The 21,222-nt window shown below is 46.7% G+C and overlaps 1 protein-coding gene across 4 annotated transcripts in view; it reads left to right on the top strand.

The window, feature by feature from the left end:
- The window catches only part of STRIP2 (striatin interacting protein 2), a 134,891-nt gene that overhangs the window by 80,093 nt on the left and 33,576 nt on the right, over positions 1-21,222 (top strand). For all 4 annotated transcript variants that reach the window (XM_073579194.1, XM_073579193.1, XM_073579192.1 and 1 more), the window contains exons 14-17: positions 3,281-3,355; positions 7,976-8,073; positions 10,691-10,817; positions 11,838-11,938. In XM_073579194.1, coding sequence (XP_073435295.1) covers positions 3,281-3,355; positions 7,976-8,073; positions 10,691-10,817; positions 11,838-11,938 — 401 coding nt within the window. The remainder of the gene's footprint in view (positions 1-3,280; positions 3,356-7,975; positions 8,074-10,690; positions 10,818-11,837; positions 11,939-21,222) is intronic.

The following is a 21,222-nucleotide window of genomic DNA, read 5'->3' as shown; positions in this document are numbered from 1 at the left end:
AACTGCGACCAACCGCTTCCGGTAACCATCAATGAGTTTCTTACAATGCTCTGCTGGAATTTTAGACCATTCTTCTTTGGCAAACTGCTCCAGGTCCCTGATATTTGAAGGGTGCCTTCTCCAACTGCCATTTTTAGATCTCTCCACAGGTGTTCTATGGGATTCAGGTCTGGACTCATTGCTGGCCACCTTAGAATCTCCAGTGCTTTCTCTCAAACCATTTTCTAGTGCTTTTGAAGTGTGTTTTGGGTTTGTCCTGCTGGAAGACCCATGACCTCTGAGGGAGACCCAGCTTTCTCACACTGGGCCCTACGTTATGCTGCAAAATTTGTTGGTAGTCTTCAGACTTCATAATGCCATGCACACGGTCAAGCAGTCCAGTGCCAGAGGCAGCAAAGCAACCCCAAAACATCAGGGAACCTCCGCCATGTTTGACTGTAGGGACCGTGTTTTTTTCTTTGAATGCCTCCTTTTTTCTCCTGTAAACTCTATGATGCCTTTTGCCCAAAAAGCTCTACTTTTCTCTTATCTGACCAGAGAACATTCTTCCAAAATGTTTTAGGCTTTTTCAGGTAAGTTTTGGCAAACTCCAGCCTGGTTTTTTTATGTCTCGGGGTAAGAAGTGGGGTCTTCCTGGGTCTCCTACCATACAGTCCCTTTTCATTCAGACGCCAACGGATAGTAGGGGTTGACACTGTTGTACCCTCGGACTGCAGGGCAGCTTGAACTTGTTTGGATGTTAGTCGAGGTTCTTTATCCAATATCCGCACAATCTTGCATTGAAATCTCTTGTCAATTTTTCTTTTCCGTCCACATGTAGGGAGGTTAGCCACAGTGCCATGGGCTTTAAAATTCTTGATGACACTGCGCACGGTAGACACAGGAACATTCAGGTCTTTGGAGATGGACTTGTAGCCTGGAGATTGCTCATGCTTCCTCACAATTTGGTTTCTCAAGTCCTCAGACAGTTCTTTGGTCTTCTTTCTTTTCTCCATGCTCAATGTGGTACACACAAGGACACAGGACAGAGGTTGAGTCAACTTTAATCCATGTCAACTGGCTGCAAGTGTGATTTAGTTATTGCCAACACCTGTTAGGTGCCACAGGTAAGTTACAGGTGCTGTTAATTACACAAATTAGAGAAGCATCACATGATTTTTCGAACAGTGCCAATACTTTTGTCCACCCTCTTTTTTTATGTTTGGTGTGGAATTATATCCAATTTGGCTTTAGGACAATTCTTTTTGTGTTTTTTTCATTTAAGACAAATTAAATGAAGATAATAATAACAAAGAATTTGTGTTTGCAATAATTTTCAGGAAGAAACTGAGTATCTGACAAAATTGCAGGGGTGTCAATACTTTTGGCCACAACTGTACCTGCTACACGGGGCGGCAGCTTTTCTTAGCCGACACTTTCGCCGACTCCATGAGATTGACAGCCAGAGCAGCAGGATTATCAAACGCCGCGAGGCGGGCATTATGGCTTAAGGACTGTCCAGGGGATCTGCAGTCTAAGGCTAAGTTGTGCTCTCTCCCATGTGATGGTCATTTTTTATTTGGGAAAAACCTAGACATCTTGGAGAAGGCAAGTGACAGGAAGAAGGGCTTCCCCAGGTTTCCAGCGGATCAGAGGAGGCCGCCCTTTCGGAGAGGAAAATTCAACAGATGCCGTCCTCCGGGGGATAGGAGAAGATGGGAAGATAAGAGGAAAAAGGAGTCTGGATTCATGTTCGGAGGAGCCACCTCAACTTCCAAGAAATCCCCACAAGGACGCCAGCATCCCGGTAGGCGGGGAGATTGACGCTCTTTTCCCATGCCTGGGAAAACATCTCTTCCAATGCCTGGATCCTAAACATCATAAGGGAAGGCCTCAAGATCCCTTTTTTACATCGGCCGAGAGCATCATTTATAGTGACCCCCGTCAGGAGGGTGATAGGAGAACAGTTGGCCTTGGAATCGGAAATCTTAAGTCCGCTAGACAAGCACGTTTTTTCCGAGGTCCCGAGAGGACAGGAGAAAACGGGATTCTACTCACCCCTTTTCCTCATAAAAAACTGGACCAGTCATTCAGGACAATCATAAACCTCAGAGGCCTCAATCAGTGGATAAAAAACCAAACTTTCAAGATGGAGTCGGTAACTACAGCCATAAAACTGCTACATCACAATTGTTTTATGGCCGTAGTCGACTTAAAGGATGCATACTATCACATCCCCATTCACCCAAGTTATCAAAAATACTTAAGAGTAGCTCTCTACATCCAGGGCAATCTCAGGCATTTTCAATTCAGAGCCCTTCCATTCGGCATATCCATAGCCCCGAGGGTGTTTACCAAAGTCATAGCGGAGATGACGGCCTTCCTCCGAATCCACAACACAGTCATAATACCCTATTTGGACGACTTCCTAATAGTGGACAGCTCAGAAGATCACTGCGCTGTACAGGTGGAACGAGTAACAGACACCCTACAAAGACTGGGGTGCATGGTAAACATCAAAAAATCAAGGTTACAACCCCTAAAGAAACAGATGTTTCTAGGATTTATCCTGTATTCAGAACAACAAACCTGTCTGCTACCAGAGGCCAAGATAGAAAAGGTGAGAAACGTGACATTGGCGGCCCTAGACCAACCATACATGACCCTGAGAAACATGATGTCCTTACTAGGCACCCCAACGGCCTGTATCCCAGCGGTCAGGTGGGCGCAGTTCCACACCTGACAGCTTCAAGGGGAAATTCTGTAATTTGGTAGGTCAGCTTTAGCATTTAGTGAACATGGCGAAAAAAAATAAAGTTTATGGCTCTGGGAAGAAGGGGAGCAAAAAAATTAAAAAAAATAAAAAATCTCAAGATCGTGAAGGGGTTAAACTAAATTTTATATATATATATATATATATATATATATATATATATATATACTGTATATATGTATATATATTATACACATACATACTGTACACATATATATATACTGTATATGTTTCCTTTTTTAGGAAATATTACAGTATTTCAGTGTATATAGTATAGCTGATTTTATCCTCTGTAGCTCGGTCCAGAGCTGCAGGGTGCCATTCAGCTCACCACATTTAGGCAATGAAGATGAGTTGTCCTCTAATTCTTATGGCAAAAACTCACTTGTAAATCTCAGTCTAAACTGCACTTTTTCGAGACGTGTCATTTCAGCTTCAGCTAGTACCCTGAGACACAAATGAGATAGATGTATTAATTTTGTGATTGCGCCCCATATTCTATAATATGCCAATGCGTCATCCTTGCAGGGAGAAGAGGAGGTGGAGGAGACTGCAGCCGAGTGTCTGTACAAGGCCATGTTGGTCAACATACCCCAGTACATGGTAAGCTGTACCAAGCCATTGAGTCCGTCCTTCTGTATACTTTCCATAACGTTTTGTTAACAGTTTATGAAATGCAATATTTAGGATATCGTCATATTGTGAAAGTGGTGCTGTTAAGCCTTGGTAACATGTTGCGGATTTGTAATCTGCAGTGCTGGTCAATGTACTGTGCGGATATTTTCTGTAGCACCTACATGAGATTTCTAAACTTCCCATGCAGAATGCTGGTACCATAAAATGTAGCAGATTTTCTATTAGCAGAATTTGGATGGGAGATCCCTCTGCAGTCATGCCCCATGACAACCTTCCCTTTTATGTTCTCTTTTGAGCTACAACTGCTTTAAGCTGATATGACCTGCTGGAAAGCTACAAAATTGTGCGTGTCTGCATCTCATTTTTTGTGTAAACTGTTTTTTTTTGGTGTTTTTAGGCTGTTGCCTGTTCCTTAAAATAATAGGCACACACTTACTTGAGCGCAGTATAATGAGAGCCTGATTCCAGCAATGTATCACTTTCTGAACTGATTGGTACAGGTTTAATAAAATTACTGTTCTTACTCTCAGATTATAACTCGGAGATGAGTAAACCTGCTGCTGTGTAGTCCTCCATATGCTCTGTGTAGCCTCACAACCACCACTGATTGGCAGCTTCCTGCATAAAGTGTTAATCGGAGATATGGGCAGGGTTATACAGAGCTCAGCATTCTGAGAACTGCTAAATCTGCAGCAGAAAAAACAGTGATTTTATTTAAAAAAAAAAAAAAAGCACCACGCAGCCCAGTAAGTGATATCTCAATGGAATCAGGGTCTCTGCCCTACGTCATGCTGCTCTCAGATGGGGTAGCAAAAACCTGGTGCCAGATCCCTTTTAAGGGCCTGTTCTGTACTTGACTGTACAGTGTTCTCAAGTCCTACATTCTTGCATTTAGTCTAGTGATTCCTGCTTTGAGCAGGGGGTTGGACATGATGACCCTGGAGGTCCCTTCCAACTCTAACATTCTGTGATTATCTCTGCAGTGACTGATGCTGAAATTTATTTTTTCAGGCTGATCATGATTGCAAAATTTAAAAAGTCATAACCGTGCAAGCAGGTTCAAAATTCTGTGCCTGTTAATTAATATATTTATATGTATTCTAAGTAGAATTGTTCTAAAGTTATTTTGTAAAATGTTGGTGTTTGTTTTCCATTTTGCCGTGTAACCATCTGCTTAAGAAATCTTGAAATATTTCAATTTTCATACAGGACCAGACACAGTAAGGCTAGGTTCACACATGCAGTGCTCTCCGCTGACCACTGTGTCGGGTTATGGTTGGAATTCTCTAAATACAGAATTCCGATGGGAATCCAGACAACTTGGGAACCTCGATGGTCACTGTGGTCTGTTTTGTTTTTGTACGGGTCTGAAAATAATGCATACTGCCAGGACGGAGGCCAATCAGTGTCCACAGCTACTCAGTCTGGGGTTCCTGTCTGGATACTGTTTTTCAAGGCTTTTGAAGCTCCAGAGTTCTTGGTGGAGAGCACTTTATTAATGTGAACACAGCCCAAGCTGACACTCCCTAGTTTCTGTAGCTCATGTCAACTTATTACATGTAGAGGAGCTAATTGTCAGGGATGGAAGCCTGGATGAGGCAGAATAGCCCTATTATGTAGACGGATATAAACCCCTGGATGCAGATCCCAGGTCTTGCATCACTTTTTTTTAGAGACTTTAGAAATCTATCACATTATCAGTCAGTTGACTTCAACTCATTTTAGCTGTCATACACCATAATGACTATACAGGAAAATAGGATTCAGGCTGTGTGCCCACGTAGCGATTCTGCCGCGGAAACGCTTAAAATAAGTGTTCCATGCATTTGTAATAGAAAACGCACATGTTGTGCCAGTGGTGCGTTTTTTACCACTGCGGAATCGCTTAGCGGTAAAAAAACGCAGCATGTTCATTAATTTTGCGGAATTGCCCGCGATTCCGCATACCGTCAATTATATGAGCAAAAACGCATGGGAAAACGCATGTCAAAGCGCTTGACAATCACGTCAAAAACGCGTGTCAAAAAGCGCATGCAATTTCCCTGGCAAGGGCATCCGTTTCTGCTCAGGAAAAAAATCGCTTGAAAATCGCTATGTGGGCACATAGCCTTAGCCTTAATATGGTGACCCCAATATATGCTGTGTGTGTGTATATACACTCACTGGCCACTTTATTAGGTACACCATGCTAGTAAGGGGTTGGACCCCCTTTTGCCTTCAGAACTGCCTCAATTCTTCGTGGCAGAGATTCAACAAGGTGCTGGAAGCATTCCTCAGAGATTTTGGACCATATTGACATGATGGCATCACACAGTTGGCGCAGATTTGTCGGCTGCACATCCCTGATGCGAATCTCCCGTTCCACCTCATCCCAAAGATGCTCTATTGGATTGAGATCTGGTGACTGAGGAGGCCATTTGAGTACAGTGAACTCATTGTCATGTTCAAGAAACCAATCTGAGATGATTCGAGCTTTATGACATGGCGCATTATCCTGCTGAAAGTAGCCATCAGATGTTGGGTACATTGTGGTCATAAAGGGATGGACATGGTCAGCAACAATACTCAGGTAGGCTGTGGCGTTGCAACGATGCTCAATTGGTACCAAGGGGCCCAAAGAGTGCCAAGAAAAAATTCCCCACACCATGACGCCACCACCACCAGCCTGAACCGTTGATACAAGGCAGGATGGATCCATGCTTTCATGTTGTTTACGCCAAATTCTGACCCTACCATCCGAATGTCGCAGCAGAAATCGAGACTCATCAGACCAGGCAACGTTTTTCCAATCTTCTACTGTCCAATTTCGATGAGCTTGTGCAAATTGTAGCCTCAGTTTCCTGTTCTTAGCTGAGAGGAGTGGTACCCAGTGTGGTCTTCTGCTGCTGTAGCCCATCTGCCTCAAAGTTCGACGCACTGTGCGTTCAGAGATGCTCTTCTGCCTACCTTGGTTGTAACGGGTGGCAATTTGAGTCACTGTTGCCTTTCTATCAGCTCGAACCAGTCTGCCCATTCTCCTCTGACCTCTGGCATCAACAAGGCATTTCCGGCCACAGAACTGCCGCTCACTGTTTTTTTTTTCTTTTTCGGACCATTCTCTGTAAACCCTAGAGATGGTTGTGCGTGAAAATCCCAGTAGATCAGCAGTTTCTGAAATTCTCAGACCAGCCCTTCTGGCACCAACAATCATGCCACGTTCAAAGGCACTCAAATCACCTTTCTTCCCCATACTGATGCTCGGTTTGAACTGCAGGAGATTGTCTTGACCATGTCTACATGCCTAAATGCACTGAGTTGCCGCCATGTGATTGGCTGATTAGAAATTAAGTCTTAACACACAGTTGGACAGGTGTACCTAATAAAGTGGCCAGTGAGTGTGTATATATATATATATATATATATATATATATATATATATATATATATACGCACACACACACCATTTATCCGAATTGCTCATTTTACAAGTAGGAACAATTTGGGTAACGGGGAAGCACCATCCGCAGAATGCCGCCATTAGGCTGTGTGCACACGTAGCGATTTTTAAGCGTTTTTGCCGCGATTTTCGGCGCGAAAACGCTTAAAAATCGTGTACAGAACGCCCCCCATGCATTCCTATGGCATTCCGCACATGCTGTGCTAATGCTGCGCTTTTTTCTGCGGCGGAATCGCATCGCGGAAAAAATCGCAACATGCTCATTCTTTGTGCGGAATCGCAAAGAATTGCCGCGATTCCGCACCCATAGGAATGCATGAGAATCGCTTACTTCCCGCATGTGGCTATGCCCACCATGCGGGAAGTTAAGCGTCTCATGTGCGGTTGGTACCCACGGTGTGGAGGAGAGGAGACTGTCCTCCAGGCCCTGGGTACCATACCCTGTAAAAAAAGAATAAAAAATCGGGGTATATTTACCTTCCGGCCTCCCGCGATGCATTCCCGGCCTAGCGTTCCCAGTAATGCCTTGCGGCAAGGTCCTGTGATGACGTAGTCTCGCGAGATCGCTATAGCAACGCGAGACTACCTCATCACAGGTCTCGCAAGGCATTACTGGGAACGCTGAGGCCCGGGAATGCAGCGCGGGACGCCGGAAGGTAAATATACCCCGATTTTTTATTTTTTTTTTAGCACTTTAACATCCTATCTTTTACTATTGATGCCGCATTGGCGGCCTCAATAGTAGAAACCTGGTCACACTTGTCAAACACTATGTTTGACGAGTGTGACCAACCTGTCATCACTTTCCAAGCGATGCTTCAAATCGCTTGGAAAGTGCTTGAATATCGCACGCGAAAATCGCGGCAAAATCGCGAACATAATCGCGGTGAAATCGCGCGGAAAAAAACGCGCGATTTCTGGGAAGGAGTCCGGTTTTTAGTAAGCGTTTTAAAACGCTACGTGTGCACATAGCCTTACGTTTACCTTTTCCCAGATGCAAAGGTAGCAAGTACTCTTCCTCTGAGTGGTGGCCTTGAAATCTGTGACTCAGCGCACAAGCTGGAAAATAAAAACCTTTTATAAATGAGGGAAGCAATGTATATATAATGTATATCTGTTTTGTGTGTCACTGAATGTGCTGCTCTTGGCAGATTGCCCTATTGAAGGTACTCCTGGCAGCTGCACCCACTTCCAAAGCCAAGACCGATTCCATTAATATTCTCGCTGATATCCTGCCTGAGGAAATGCCGTGAGTAGCACTGCAGATATCTACACGTGCAGATTAAAGGGCCCAATATCCAACAGATTCCGCAGGACCGGCATCTGCCTAAGGCCTCGTTCAAATGTCGGTGATCTAGTCCGATTTAGATCAGCGTTTGCCCCGTGTGTCAGTTTTTACCATTAATGTTACATCATAACGTTCTCATATTCTTACAAAAAAATTGTATATATAAAGAATTGCAAAGTTTATACTACCCATTACAATGTTGATCACGAACAGCACACGTATTGCACATATATGGATTTATATTAGTAATTTATATCCTTGATTTGGCTCAAAAACAGACGTGTGGGTTTTTTATTTCCTTGCGGACTGTTTGCTAAATAGAAGAAAGGAAAAAAAGGTGACTAGCCCCATAATATAATGGCTTGGAAACCGCTGATAATACACAAAAAACATCGGAATGAGGGCTTAAAGTGCATGGCGGGGTCTCCTGACCCCCTCGGACAGTTGACATAAGGTAGATGAGGAACAGGCAGTTGGAATCTAAAGATCAGACCATTATTTTCTCTAGATAGAGAAGCTTTGGTCAGAGGTGTCTGGAAGCAGTTACTCTACTCTGCCCATAGAGGACACATGAACACTCAGCCCATCTGTACATAGTTGAGGACTTCGGAAAGTATCATCTGAAATCTGTTTAAAGGGAATCTGTGAGCACCAAAAGCAGGTTTTTGCTACCTCTTCTGAGAGCAACATAATGTAGAGAAAGAGACCCTTATTCCAGCGATGTATCACTTGGTGTACTGGGTGCAACAGTTGTGATACAATAAGAGTTTTGAGATGTAGCATGTAACAGAGCTCAGAAAGCCAATCCCACACACCACAATTTACTGTGTATATTGACAGTAAGCTACTAATCAATGGTGAGGGCGTTCAGACCAGTATGCATGTTAGCTGTACTCCTCTAGTGATAATCTCCTGCTGATAAAACACTGATTGTATTAAATAAATAGATCACAGCCTAATAAGTGACCAATCAGTATCTCAGCCGCTACCTCATGCTGCTCTCAGTACATGGCAAAAACCTGCTGACAGATTCCCTTTAAAGTCCATAGATCTCTTTAGAAATAAGTAAGCAAATAATATACCTGTTACAAATTAAATAAAAATGGATGGCTAATTATCTGTTCTCTTTCCCACAAACTTCAGTGTTAAAAAATAGATCCAACAGAGATCAGTTATTTAACCCTTTAACATCCAATGACATGCAGAGTCCGTCATTGGACACATCCCCCGTTTGGTGTGGGCTCCGGCAATGAGCCCACACCTTTTCCGGAACCTGACAGCTGATCTGATCAGCTGACATGTGCCCCTAACAGCCGTGGGTGGAATCGCGATCTACCCACGGCTGTTAATGTGTTAAATGCCGCTGTCAAACTCTGACAGTGGCATTTATTATGCACGCACAGGAATCGTATCATTACCTCCTCCCATCGGCGCATCTGTGGTGAGCAGGAGTCTCCTGTGGTTGTCATAGCCGGATAGCTATGACCACCGCCCAGCAGTCGGCACTAATAGCAAGTGAGCATGCGCAGAGGCGATTGGACAACTGCAGCTTCAAGTCTCTTATGGAGACTATTGAAGCAAGTAAAAAGTAGTAAAAAAAAAAAGTTATTAAAAATAAAAAAAAAAAGGTCAAATCACCCCCCTTTTTCCCCATTCAAAATAAAACCATTAAAAAAAAATCAAATATACAGATATTTGGTGTTGCCGCTTTCAGAATCGCCCGATCTATCAATATATAAAAAGAATCTAATCGGTAAATGGCGTAGCGAGAAAAAAATTGAAACACTAGAATTACCTTTTTTTTAGTCACTGCACCATTGCAATAAAATGCAATAATGGGCAATCAAAGTATTGTACACACAGCATAATGGTATCAGTAAAACCGTCAGATTGGTGCACAAAAAATAAGTCTTCGCCAGGCCCCAGATCCCGAAAAATGGAGACGCTATGGGTCTCGGAAAATGGCAACTTTTTTTTTTTTTTTTTTTTTTACATATTTTGAATTTTTTTTCTCACCACTTAGATAAAAAAGAACCTAGACATGTTTGGTGTCTATGAACTTTTAATGACCCGGAGAATCATAATGGCAGGTCAGTTCTAGCATTTAGTGAGCATGGTAAAAAAAAAAATCCAAAAAGCAATTGTGGAATTGCTCTTTTTTTGCAATTTCACCTGATTTGGATTTTTTTTTTCCTGTTTTCCAGTACAGGATATGGTAAAACCAATGGTGCTGTTCAAAATCACAACCAACTCGTCCCTCAAAAAACAAGCCCTCACATGGCCACATTGACGGAAAAATAAAAAAGTTATGGCTCTGGGAAGAAGGGGAGCGAAAAAATGGAAACGCAAAAAAAAAAACGGAAATACCCCTGGTCCTTAAGGGGTTAAAATGGACTAAGAAGTTAGATTGTCACAACTTTATTTGCCAACGGATTGCTGGTGGATCCGTTCTAACTGATCACGACTGGACATGGGAACATGGCCTAACATTGATTTTTATGGAAGAAAGTAAAACTATACTGCTGCTCCAAATTCCCAGCTAAAGTGGAAGTCGTCACCCATTGTATTGTGTCTTCAGGGTCACTGTACTGCAAAGCATGAAGCTAGGAATAGATGTGAATCGGCACAAAGAGATCATTGTGAAGAGTGTGTCGGCCCTGCTGCTGCTGCTGCTCAAGCACTTCAAGCTAAACCACATTTACCAGGTTAGCCATTTTCCTACTTACTACTTACTAGACTTATCTTATTCTTAAAAGAATTGCCCCAAAAATTCTGGTAGACGTATTAGGAGTGATGTTTTATACACCAATCTACAAAAAAAAATGTTGTCTAATTTGTGTGAAATTTAGTAAAAGATGCCTGTCTGCTAATACATTTTGTGCATATTGGACTATGCTAAAGTTGGAGAATGAAAAATGTGCCTGCTAGATGCACTATATTGTGCAATGTTTGTTGTTGTAGGGTTAGTACATCAGTCTGATAGCTGAGGTTCCTGCCTAGAAAACTGTGCCATTCTTTAAAAAAACAAAACTCCTATGGGCCCCGTTACACGCATCAATGTCCCAGCGATCCCACCAACGATCCGATGTGGATGGGATCGCTGGGGCATAGTTACCTGATCGCTGGTGAGCTGTCACATAGACAGCCCCACCAGTGATCAGGACCAGCGTGCACGCTGGTTTCCAAGGTAAACAGCAGGTAACTAAGAGCCGCGCTGCTTCTAGATACCCACTGTTTACATTGGAAACCAGCGTGCAGCGTCGCTGATCGTTGGTCTCCCGCTGCCACACGCAGCGATGCGCGCTGGCCAGCAGGAGACCAATGATCAAAAAACGGCCCAGGACGATCCTGCACGATCAGCGATACCCGGCAGGGGGGCCGGTCGCTGATCCATGTCACACACGGCGAGATCACTGTGTGTGACAGGGCCTTTAGCGAGCTAGACGCAGCACAGGAAATGGGTGGCAACGCTTTATGCAGTTTGCAACTTTCTGCAAATATTTGTGCAACGTTTTGGAGCTCAGACAATGCAAGATCTGCATGTAAATTAGTTAATACACATTATGTTGGAATACTAGTCTTCCACTGTAGTACTAAAATTACAATGGAAGAAGTGAACAGGATACAAAACATTGCGGCCATTTTTTGTACTTGTCAATAAAATACCTGGGCACTTTATGACTAATTGTGTGCGTCGTCCCAATGTTCTCATCCTTGCTTTGCAGTTTGAATACGTTGCCCAGCACCTGGTGTTCGCTAACTGCATCCCTCTGATCCTGAAATTCTTCAACCAGAACATTATGTCCTTCATCTGTGCCAAGAACAGGTGGGAGCGGCGGCCGCATGACACTTTATTTTCTCACATACACCACAAAATTGAAGTGACACGTTTTTCACCTATGAGTGGTAACGGTACATGGGTTATTCTGAGTATTGGTTGCATTATTGTGCAAGATGTTTCCAGGAAAACCTGTCCGTAAATTACTTATAATTAGTTCTATACCTTACGAATACATTTGTGTGGCCAGCAGCACTGATCCACTGGTAGCCGCTCCATTCTGCATTCGGGTAGCTTGTCTGGTTCTCTGCTTTGCACAGGATTTGTCTCCCATGTCGGCACGTGACCGGAGCAGTCATTGGGGATGGCCCTATGACTATCGGCTGATTATGCTGCAGTATTTGTTTCCGGGTGACCACTGAAAATTGACCACAACTCTAAATGAATCTGTTATTTGGTGCTGAAGTAAATGCGCTACAGTGCCCATCATCTGCCATTGAGCAATGTACCGGGCGACTGTATTCTGTTCACACCACTGCCAGTTCAGTTTTCAGTTGATCTCATATTGAGTGGCTAAAACTGTTGCTGCAGATTGTTGTAAAGCAACAAACCGAGCTGTGCTCTCCTTCCCCAGGTCCACTGGTAAGTGTCTGCAGCAGTTCCCAGTATCTAACATTGTCTGCGGTGCGGACGTCCTGTCAACAACGTGGAAGTCAATCTGCGTGCTGAGCCGCTCTGAAGGAGGAGGTGTTCAGTTTACACTGGCAGAGCCATTCCGAGTACTGATTGGCTGCAGCGCTGTCGATGTGACATCAGCCAGTGCCAAACAGTGGAGCAGCGGCAAAGACTCACCGATGGACCCCCGGGGGGTGAGTACAACACTGTTTGTTTCTTATAAGAACCTACAACTGAGGACATTAGCTTACTAAAAGAGAAGAAACCCTTTATGTCCTGGCCAACCCAATTAAAGCGGTTGTCCAGGTTTGGCATGAAAGTCTGCAGTCAGTTTATGTTTAGTAGAAAACACCGTGTGCACTACTGTAGTGGTGCCAAGTTAGGTTCCCAAACCATATATGATAAAATGAAAACCTGGCACTCAACTTAGTGCTTGGTGAGGCAGTTTATTGTAGTACCAGAAAACGTTTCGGTCAATATAGACCTTCATCAGTTACGTGCTAGTATGTTTGAAAGTAGCTTTCAACTATTAAGATTATCCTGCGTTACAGCAGCATTCTGACCATTTGATTACTGGCGTTATCAGTGAATAACATAAAAAGCGCCCTCCTTCAAGCTACTTTCAAACATACTAGCACGTAACTGATGAAGGTTTATATTGACCGAAACGTTTTCTGGTACTACAATAAACTGCCTCACCAAGCATTTAGTTGAGGTCAGGTTTTCATTTTATGCAGTCAGTTTATGTGACCTCAGACTTGTGAATTCACACAGCGCAACAATACCAGGAGCGGGCTTGAGCCCTGTGCAAGAAATGTCTGCCCCCCTCCTCTTTTTGTGGCAACACAGCTAATGATATATAAATACATACATATTCTTACATCCACATATATGTGTATGTGCGTATACACAGGGCGCTGTAAATAACAATCTGATATGTAAGTGACAAGAGAGGGCACTATGTAGAAGCTATGTATGTCTTTTTCTCCTTTGCCTCATTGGGGGACACAGGTACTGTGGGTGTATGCTACTGCCACCTGGAGGCTGACACTAAGTGAAAAAAAGAGGTTAGCTCCTCCTCCGCCGTATACACCCTCGCCCCGATTGCGGGGGAAACCAGTTTTTTGCTTAGTGTCTGTTGGAGGCACACGTCGGTCTGTCTCAAGACTGATTCTTTTTTTTTTTTTCTTTTTCCCCATGAAGATAAGACAGGGGCAACGGACCATATTGAAAGGGTCCGATCTCCCCAAACCAACAACGGGCAAGCACGTGCGAGTGTCCCTCCACGTATCCTCTCCCGCAATGGGGATTTTTTTCTGGATGTTCCATTTTTTCACATGAAGATGAGATAGGGGCGACGTATCCTATTGAAAGGGTCCGATCTCCCCAAACCACCAACGGGCGAGCACGTGCGAGTGTCCCTCCACTTTTCCTCTCCCGTGACGTGGGATATTGTCAAACCACGAAGGTGAGATACGGGCGACAGACCCTATGGAAGGGGTCCAATCTCCCCAAACCAACAACGGGCGAGCACGTGCGAGTGTCCCTCCACGTATCCTCTCCCGCACCGTGGGACATGATGCCAAACTTAGCCCTGTCCACCCTAGGGTATTGAAACCCTAGGGTATTGAAACCCTAGGCTGCACAGAGGCACAAGCGTAGTCCATGTGGACCCCATTGCCCCACCAATGCTAAAGACTGCTGTGGGGCAAGGTGGTGGACGGTCCCTCTCCTCACCCCTTGAAGAGGTTAGATGGAGCTAGGGTGCCTGCACCGTTCTTAGGAGTATGGCCCCCCTCCCCTCTGCCTGAACTGAACGGAGGTGGATGGCCACGGAGGAGCTCCTGCAGCGCAGCAGAGACGGGCGTCCGGTAGCGGTGGATCTGGTCCCGGCTGTGATTCTGGGGTCCGGCGGTTACGCCCCCCGGGCGGATGGGGGGGGGAAAAAATCAAGGCCGCGGCCAGAAAGTCCGCGCCCCCGGCATCGCGTCATGGTGGCCCCGCCCCCGTGGCCTGGGCGTTTAGGTAGGCCGCAAAAGGAAGTACCGCCCCCAGGATCCTTTTTTTTTCTCCCAGGGGCCGGCCTGCAGTGGTGGCGCGCAGATTGAAGCGACGCCTCGCACGCTGAGGACACAGGGGACACAGGACTGGGGTAAGTGCTGCCCCCCCAGCCCCACGAAGAGGCCACGCTAACAGGAACAAAGAGCGCCCTCCCCCGGCGGTCTTTTCAGCACGGAGGCCTGACAGGTACAGCATGTCAGGAAAATCTAAGACGCATACGTTCTTATACGCTGCATGCATCTCCTGTCAGTCTGCTTTTCCGCGGGCGCAGACCAAGTGAGTATGCGAAGCCTGGGAGTCCGATCGCGCTCAGGAGTCCTCCCCTGCGACCAAGCCCAGTGTGCCAAGTTCCCCGGAATAGGCGTTATCACTGTTGCAATCTATGGCGTCACTTACGAGAGCAATCGAGTCCCTTCGGGCCCCAGATAGGGGCAGGGACAGTGGCTCACCTGTCTTAGAGGGGTCCTCGACCCCACAGGAGCCACACGGCGTCTCCCGGTCCATCCGGTCTCCCGGTCCATCCGGTGCCTCAGCATCCATGAGCTCTGCTTCTCGCTCCCCATCACCAGCAGTTGATAGCGAGCAAGGCTCAGAATATGACTCGGACATACCCCTTGACCTAGATACGACAGGTGATCAGGAAACAGTTGACAGTCTCATAGAAGCCGTCAACCAGACTCTGGGGTTAAGGATGATACCTTATGGCCCGCAGCCAGAGTGGAGTCATTTAAGCGAGTCAAGGGTCCCCATAGAGTATTTTGCACGCACCCTGAATTTGAGGACATAGTGCAAAGATACAGAGAATGGCCGGACAGGCGGATCTCTGGCCAGAAGGCACTCGAAGCAAAGTATCCTTTTGCTCCGGATCTCCGTAAAAAGTGGACGGAATCCCCAACGGTGGATCCACCCTGTGTCGCACTTGGCTACAAAAACTACTATCCATGCCTAGTGGTTCTTCTATTAAGGATCCCACTGATAGTCTCATAGAGAACTTGGCTCGCTCAGTGTTTGAGGCATCAGGATCAGCACTCTCTCCCTCGTTCGCAGCAACGTGGGTAGCCAAGGCCATGATTTCTTGGTCAGAATTATTGAATAGAGCCTTGCAGGACATAGACCTACCAGCGGAAGTATCAGAAATCACAAATCAGATAGCCATGGCGGGGGACTACTTGATTAATGATTACTTGATTAATCTTTAGATGCGGCCAACTGCGCGGCACTTGCGGCCACAAATGCAACCTCCATTAGGAGAGCGCTATGGTTAAGGACATGGCAGGCTGATTCAGCCTCAAAAAAGTCCTTGACAGCGCTACCATACCAGTGTGGCCGCCCGTTCGGAGAGAAGTTAGATTAGCTCATCTCCGACTCCACAGGAGGCAAGAGCGGTATTCTTCCTCAACAAAAGGTCAAACCGCCGTTTCGTCACCAGTTTCAGGCGCGTTTTCGGGCCTTTCGCAACCCCGGGTGGACGACAGCGGCTAATTCCGCCGTATCAGGGCGTCCCAACCAGAATAGGAACCGACAGGTCTCATATAGAGCCAATCCATTGGGGAGGATGCGTGCTAACCAGTCCAGGTCGAGGGGATCCAGATCCCAAAGATCTTCAGCCAAATGACTCGGGCCATTTGTCAGGCGGCACCAGCAGGGTAGGCGGCCGCCTACTCTGGTTTCACCACGCCTGACTCAATGTCGTTCACGACACATGGGTGAGAGAGCTGGTATCCAAGGGGTACAAGATAGAATTTGTCAGGTACCCCCCAAGACGATTTTTTCCTTCCCGTCTTCCCAAGGTGGATACCCGGGCAAAGGCTCTACTAGGAGCCATCGATTCGCTCAGCCACAACGAAGTTATCATTCCAGTACCGGAAAACGCGAAGACGCAGGGCTTCTATTCCAATCTGTTTGCAGTCCCCAAAAAGGACGGGACTGTCAGGCCCGTTTTGGATCTAAAGCTCCTGAACAAATTCATCAGGATCAGACATTTCCGGATGGAGTCTCTCCGATCAGTCATATCGGCAATGGGGCAGGGAGAGTACTTGGCCTCTATCGATATCCAGGACGCCTATCTACATATCCCCATTTTCCCTCCGCATCAAAGGTTTCTACGCTTCATCATTAACGGTCTGCATTTTCAGTTTGCAGTGCTGCCCTTCGGGCTAGCCACTGCCCCCAGAGTGTTCACAAAGGTCATGGCAGTCCCCATGACCATCCTGCACTCCCAGGGCATAGTCGTATTCCCCTACTTAGACGACCTCTTGGTCAAGGGCCCTTCAAGGCGGGCATGCGAGGAAAGTGTCAGCATTACGCTAGATACTCTTGCCCGCTTAGGGTGGTTGGTCAATGTAAAGGAGTCATCCCTTTTCCAGCTCAGAGAATTTCATTTTTAGGGATGACCTTCGACACTTGCCGGGGGTTGGTAATTCCCCCTCGAGACAAGGCCCTAGCCCTCCGGCAGGGAGCGCGGGTACTGCACCAACCAGTCCCCCACACCATCCGTTTCTGCATGAGCATTCTAGGAAAAATGGTGGCAGCGATGGAAGCGATCCCGTTCGCCCAGTTGCATCTTCGCCCCCCTGCAGCACGCCCTCTTGTCAGCCTGGGACAATAACCCATTCACGCTCGATCATTGGTGCCGGTTGTCCTCTCAGGTCAGACAGTCACTAGAGTGGTGGACAATCAGTTCCTCCCGTCTTCAGGGAAAACCCTTTGCCCCGGAGCAGTGGCTGGTGGTCACAACCGACGCCAGCCTTCTCTGCTGGGGAACGGTTTTTCGCCACCACACGACGCAGGGACGGTGGTCGCCGCAGGAGGCACGCCTCCCGATCAACTTGTTGGAGATACGGGCGATCTGGCTGACACTGCAACGGTTTCATCACCTTCTAGCAGGCCGCCCCGTCTGGATTCAGTCGGACAACGCCCCGGCGGTGGCTTACATAAATCACCAAGGGGGCACCCGCAGCCGAGCAGCCATGCGCAAGGTAGGGCACATGCTTCGCTGGGCCGAGAGGAACCGCTCGCTGATATCGGCGGTCCAAATCCCAGGGGTAGAGAACTGGGCGGCAGACTTCCTTAGCCGGCAGGGGCTTGCGTCCGGGGAATGGTCACTATACCCAGAGGTCTTTCAGCAGATTTGCCAACAGTGGGGAACACTGGATGTGGATCTGATGGGCCTCCAGAGTGAACGCCAAGGTGTCCGTATTTGTCGCTCGGTCCCGGGACCCGCAGGCAATCGCCGTGGATGCGCTGGTTCTGCCATGGAATCAGTTTCGCCTCCCATACCTATTTCCCCCGCTGCTACTACTTCCAAGGGTCATCAAGAAGATCAAGGCAGAAGTGCCAGTGATTCTGCTAGCCCCAGACTGGCCTCGTCGGGTGTGGTACACAGATCTAGTGCAGCTGCTCGTCGACTTGCCATGGCGACTGCCAGAGCGCGCAGATCTACTTTCTCAGGGGCCGATCTGCCACCCGAACTCAGGGGCCCTGTGTTTGACGGCTGGGCCAATGAATCTTGGATTCTGACGCAGGCGGGGTTTGGGCGCAAAGGGATTGCTATGATGGTTAGCGCCCGGAAGCCTGCCTCAGCACGAAGTTATCACCACACCTGGAAGGTTTTCTTCTCACTTGCAGGTAAAGACTTTCATCCAGGGGGTCTCCCACTTGGTACCTCCCTATATGGCACCTATGGACGCCTGGGACCTGAACCTGGTCCTATGTGTTCTGCAAGAAGCTCCATTCGAGCCGCTACAGGATGTCTCTTTGTCATACCTTTCCTGGAAGGTGGTGTTTCTGGTAGCTATAACATCAATCAGGCGGGTCTCGGAGCTGGCAGCGTTATCTTGCCGAGCCCTGTTTCTGACCTTTCACAAAGACAAGGTGGTTCTTAGTCCAGCTCCTCCTTTTTTGCCAAAAGTTTCCTCGTTTCATATTAATGAGGATATTGACTTGCCCTCTTGCTGTCCAGCACCGGTACACCGTGTGGAAAAGGCCCTGCATATGTTAGATCTGAACAAAATAACTGATGAACATAGTGGGTATCATAAATGTCACAGTAAAAATTTACACAAATCAGAAACCCACAGTCGGGACAAATACCTTAGACAACTGCATTAAGAAGGCAAACACATAGGAGAACAGAAAGCAGTCACAGCGTCCAAGAAGAGTTAATAATAGAATATCTTTATTGAACACATACTTCATAAAAAACAGACAGACTGCAACAATGGCGCTAAAAGATGGAATAAGATGAAATTCTAGCATAAAAATACCCAGGGAGGGCTAGAACCCAGTGTAGAAGAATCCACACAGCAGAAAAGTAGGAGTGTCACTAAATATAGTGCACAATGAATATAGGTATGGGCAGAGCAAATATGTCAAGGCTGCATTGGCCATTCCCCAACATGGAAAATCATAAAGTAAGTGGGGCAACATCACCCCAAACCATATCCACATAGCTCATGGTAGGGAGAAAAAACCTGCCCACAGACAAAAGAATCATAATATAAACATTGTGAACATACCTCCGGTCAGGTGGATACTGCACAGGGTCAGCCCGCCTACCCCAACGCGCGTTTCAGCAAAATATGCCTTCCTCAAGGGGCATAGCATAGGGCAGGAGCCGTCACTTTAAATAATCAAGAAGTCCGGAAGTCTCATGCGGTGACGTCACCACAGCGTCCGCCGCGCCCCCAGCCCGCACTACAACAGGTCGTCAGAAACCTGGAACACGTGGGGCCCCACGTGGTCCGGAAGCCAAGCGCACTGCCGAGACACAGGCTAGCAGACACGGCGGGCACTACAGCGCATGCGCCCGCAATAGCTAGAGACCGGAGGGCCATCTTAATTGCTGGCACCTATACGAAAAAAGACCATTCAAACCGCATCAGAGGTCCTGGCATACATATAGATAACCAATTAGACACCAGATCATGTACACCCAACACAACGATAAGGGTAAACACTCAAGGTGCAAATACATGTATGACAATGATTACAGTTCTAACATACGTCATAGGACATAGAGTGGGGGATAAAGATATTAAAGTCAAAACAGATTACATCAATATGCCGTTCACAGATGTACAATATGCCCCTTGAGGAAGGCATATTTTGCAAAAACGCGCATCGGGGTAGGCGGGCTGACCCTGTGCAGTATCCACCTGACCGGAAGTATGTTCACAATGTTTATATTATGATTCTTTTGTCTGTGGGCAGGTTTTTTCTCCCTACCATGAGCTATGTGGATATGTTTTGGGGTGATGTTGCCCCACTTACTTTATGATTTTCCATGTTGGGGAATGGCCAATGCAGCCTTGACATATTTGCTCTGCCCATACCTATATTCATTGTGCACTATATGTAGTGACACTCCTACTTTTCTGCTGTGTGGATTCTTCTACACTGGGTTCTAGCCCTCCCTGGGTATTTTTATGCTAGAATTTCATCTTATTCCATCTTTTAGCGCCATTGTTGCAGTCTGTCTGTTTTTTATGAAGTATGTGTTCAATAAAGATATTCTATTATTAACTCTTCTTGGACGCTGTGACTGCTTTCTGTTCTCCTATATGTTAGATCTGGTGAGAGCACTCAGGAGGTACGTGTCGTGGACAGCACCCCTTCGTCAGTCAGATGCGCTATTCGTGCTCCCTGAAGGTCGCAGGAAGGGACTCGCTGCCTCAAAATCGACTTTAGCCAGATGGATTAGTTTGGCTATTCAGGAGTCCTGCCGCATCAGAGGCGCGCCGATTCCAGCAGGGATCAGAGCACACTCTACTCGGGCAGTGGGCGCCTCTTGGGCGCTTCGGCACCAGGCTTCGGCGGGACAGGTTTGCAAGGCAGCAACCTGGTCCAGCCTGCACACGTTTACTAAACATTACAATATCCATACTCAGGCTTCGGCGGATGCGAACCTGGGTAGAAGGATTCTCCAAGCAGCGGTGGCGCACCTTTAGACAGGAGGTGCATGTAGCTTGGATCGGTGAGTGAACTTCCCACCCAGGGACTGCTTTAGGACGTCCCATAGTACCTGTGTCCCCCAATGAGGCGAAGGAGAAACATGGATTTTTGTGATAACTCACCGTACAATCATTTTCTCCGAGACGCTCATTGGGGGACACAGCACCCACCCTGTTAGCCAAGTTGGCTTCTGTTTATTTAATATGCTATCTGTACGAGATTAGGGTGGTAATTTTCTAGACATGTTGTTACCTGCATTAAGGTTGATGTTGTCTGATTTTTGTTTTGATATCCTACTGCTTTTGCACCAAACTGGTTTCCGCCCGCAATCGGGGCGAGGGTGTATACGGCAGAGGAAGAGCTAACCTCTTTTTTTCACTTAGTGTCAGCCTCCAGGCAGCAGTAGCATACACCCATACACCCACAGTACCTGTGCCCCAAATGAGCGTCTCGTAGAAAAGGATTTTACGGTGAGTTATCACAAAAATCCATGTTTTGTTTTTTTTTTGTCCCTTACATATCAGATTCGTTTTATTTATAGTTCCTTCGTCTTTATTACATGGCATTCCCTCTTGCTAGATATATAATGCAATAATGGTGGATGGAGCATGGGAAAGCTTCTCTACTAATGGAGGCGCTGATGG

This window comes from Dendrobates tinctorius, unplaced genomic scaffold, assembly GCF_039654945.1.
Source record: "Dendrobates tinctorius isolate UK_male_01 unplaced genomic scaffold, ASM3965494v1 ptg000062l, whole genome shotgun sequence".
NCBI classification, from domain to species: Eukaryota; Metazoa; Chordata; class Amphibia; order Anura; family Dendrobatidae; genus Dendrobates; species Dendrobates tinctorius.
The sequence above is the reverse complement of the archived record's forward strand: the minus strand, read 5'-3'. Positions and strand labels throughout refer to the sequence as shown.